General features: G+C 32.9%; 1 protein-coding gene across 3 annotated transcripts; it reads right to left on the reverse strand.

Annotated features, from left to right (window-relative positions):
• Positions 1 to 736: 736 nt before the first annotated feature.
• On the reverse strand, positions 737 to 1,615 carry LOC103520346 (THAP domain-containing protein 4-like). Of its 3 annotated transcripts, none has more exons than XM_026831505.1 (2): positions 1,480 to 1,615; positions 737 to 1,084 (listed from the first exon to the last, which is right to left on the reverse strand). In XM_026831505.1, the coding sequence occupies exon 2, from the start codon at positions 1,067 to 1,069 to the stop codon at positions 752 to 754; it is 318 nt and encodes a 105-aa protein (XP_026687306.1). In that variant the 5' UTR covers positions 1,070 to 1,084; positions 1,480 to 1,615; the 3' UTR covers positions 737 to 751. The 3 variants fall into 3 exon arrangements, with proteins under 3 accessions (XP_026687306.1, XP_008483656.2, XP_017303975.1); XM_008485434.3 differs by having other exon boundaries at positions 1,463 to 1,608; XM_017448486.2 differs by having other exon boundaries at positions 1,343 to 1,608.
• Between the last annotated feature and the right edge of the window lie 1,396 nt (positions 1,616 to 3,011).

The following is a 3,011-nucleotide window of genomic DNA, read 5'->3' on the forward strand; positions in this document are numbered from 1 at the left end:
TATTATTATTATTATTATTATTATTATATTGTGGAAAGTATATTAATGATATTATAAGTATTAGGGGATAAAAGTCTTACTGTTTCTCAAAGTAAATCTCTGCATGGAGGTATCAAGCTCGACATCTTTTAGGTTTTGGGTCTTTTCGGTTCATCAGTTTGAAGCGTATGTAATGTTCGAGTTACTGTTTTTAGTTGACCTCGTTTCATCACCTTTACCTTGACTAGATTTTGTCTCTACAGGTCTGTAGAAACTGACACCTAGACTACTCTTCTAAAGTCTCCTACCCTTTAGGATCCTTTTTAGTCTCCCCCGGGACTTGGTTCGCACTTTTACACTTTCTACTTGGTAATCGATCTTGAGTTCCTTCTCGTAACTTTTTACACCATAAAAGTGGGGGGAAAAGGGAAAAATCTCAGTTAATCTTGTTTCCAATGTTTTTATACAGGATGTTTACATGCTAATCTTCAGGGGTGTGTTCATGGGACTGATTAGACATATTTCACTCTATGGAATCATAACTAGATGTTCTTCCTCACCCTGTTAGAAGCTAGTTCAAGTTATATATGGATTTAGGTATCCCTAAATCAATCCAAGGAACATCAACTCCCTAAATCAGTCTCAGTTGTTATTCAAACTTGATAACCCTATGCTGAGAGTGTTTAATGACACATTCTGTAGGCAATGAACAATGCTCCTGCCAAACCTCACAAATACAGATCAATCTTGGAGCTACAGGTTTATCTTTTGTTTAAATAACTACAAGAACAAAAATTACCACATCACTCAAAACTCCTTTCTCCACAGTGTTCACTCCAAAATTGTGGGCAAGTTGTAAACAAATGCTATTGTTTGGTAACAATCGTATGAACCCATATTCACAATGCATTGGCTGCTGGATTTCTTCGTTGTTGATTGTGTTGGATAAGTAATTGAAATATGGCTTGTTTTTAGGTTGTGTTATTGACAAGGTTTCAATGTACTTGAATGAGTTAATAGTTGGGTAGATCCCTTGGGCTGAAATTGACTTCCATGTTCCTTTCAGCCACTGAAGGTTGTTCATACTCATATTAAAAGAAGTGTCCTGAAAATAATAATAATGTTGATCTGTCTGGGAAAGTGAACGTTTTTGAGTTTTCTCAAAACTCTTGTTCTGAATAGTGGCCAAACCGTACATTTCTTGACCTTGGGTACAAAGAGACTTTTGATTGCCAAGCTGTGTCCTTCCTTAGAACACTGGAAACATAATAGAGTTAAAGGAGATCTTCATGATATAATGATGAATTAGGTAAACAATCAAGCAATTTGTCACACTTTTTGTGTTCTAGGTAGGTATACAAACCTTTTTCTTTGATAGGTAGGGCACTTTTTTATTTCCTTCCTTTTAGTACCTAGGTACTAGGACCTTCTTGGAATCTTGACACAATTAGACAACTACAATGATTTGATATTTTTATCTTACCCGTCTACTATTAATACCTTCTTTTCCTTCACACGAAAATAGATAAATATTGAAAAGTGAAAATGATAAGTACTGATAAAAGAGATAACGCATGATCCAAATCCAATATCCAAAATTCAAGTCCAATTTTTTTTTTTTTTTTTTTTCACGTTCAATCGAATTTGAATTTTCGCGCTATCCATTTATTTACATTCAAAATTCAAAATGGCGCTTGGCTCCAGAGCGCGGTAAAATTTGAAATTTGGAACTGAACTTGAAATAAAATAGCAGCCGTTTGTACATCATGATTTATGTTCATCAGATCATTTTCCAATAATAATCAACTATAAACTTCAAGAAACAAGTCATAGCTGTCATAGTACCATTACAAAATGGAACTTCAAAAAAGCTGATTGGTCTTCTTTCAATAAGAACTTGAAACTTTCATCTTACAATGTTGAAGAAAATATTAATTACTATAATCATCTAATCACATCAAACATTCTTGAATCATGTACCAAATCTATTCCTAAAATCAAAATAAACAAGAACTTTACTCCAGTTCCTTGGTGGACAGAAGAAATCAAAAACAAAATTAGAGAAAGAAATCGGTCTCTTAGAAAATACCGGAAAACAAAATGCCTAGATGACCTCATCAACTTTAGGAAATGTAGAGCTGAAGCAAGAGTGCTAATCAAAAAGGAACAGAAAAATTCTTGGCATACTTTTACAAGCTCCATTGATCATACTAAAAGGAACCCAAAACTATTCTGGAATCAGTTGGCAAAAATAAAAGATAAAAATAAACGATCCCACATAAATGCTATTTATGTTGGGGATCAAATAACTGATAATTCTATTCAAATCTCAAATGAATTTGGGAAGCATTTCTCTAAAATCTCAAGTAATTCGTGCTTGTCTCAAGACATACTTGATAAGAAAATTATTAAAGAAAATAAAATCGAACCTAGAATCAAACATTTCATAGAAAATCAAGAAATAAATAATGAATGCTACAATAGTGAATTCAAAATTGAAGAGCTTGAATTAGCTCTAAAAAATCATACCTCATTTTCAAGTGGTATTGATAACCTAACCTATCAAATGTTGATGAATTTAGACCCTGATAATAAAATTGCTCTCCTTCAATTTTTTAATAAAATTTGGTCTTCTGGAAGAATTCCGGATATATGGAAAACAGTTATTATTTTTCCCATAGTCAAACCAAACAAAGATAAAACAAAATTAGAAAATTATCGCCCTATATCTCTCATAAGTTGTCTGTATAAAATATTACAAAAAATGGTCAATAATCGACTGACCTGGATATTAGAGAGCAAACATCTTTTAGACTCAATGCAATGTGGTGGAAGACGTAATAGGAGTATTTCAAATGCTCTAATTCCCCTCCATGATTTAATCCTAAAAGGTTTCAATAATAATGAATGTACTCTAGCTGTCTCACTTGACTTATTACGAGCTTTTGATCTCTGTTGGGGTTATAATATAAAGAAAAATCTCATCAATTGGGGTATTGGTGGAAGAATGCTACAATTCATAACAACCCTAC

This window comes from Diaphorina citri, unplaced genomic scaffold, assembly GCF_000475195.1.
Source record: "Diaphorina citri unplaced genomic scaffold, Diaci psyllid genome assembly version 1.1 scaffold3501, whole genome shotgun sequence".
In the NCBI taxonomy this organism is placed as follows: Eukaryota; Metazoa; Arthropoda; class Insecta; order Hemiptera; family Psyllidae; genus Diaphorina; species Diaphorina citri.

What these genes read in the sequence shown, in the direction of transcription:
- LOC103520346 (XM_008485434.3), bottom strand. Translation starts at nt 1,555, where the DNA reads ATGCGTTATCTCTTTTATCAGTACTTATCATTTTCACTTTTCAATATT. An exon ending in AAGGTATTAATAGTAGACGG is followed by an intron (nt 1,085 to 1,462) that starts GTAAGATAAAAA and finishes TATTATTTTCAG; the next exon opens with GACACTTCTTTTAATATGAG.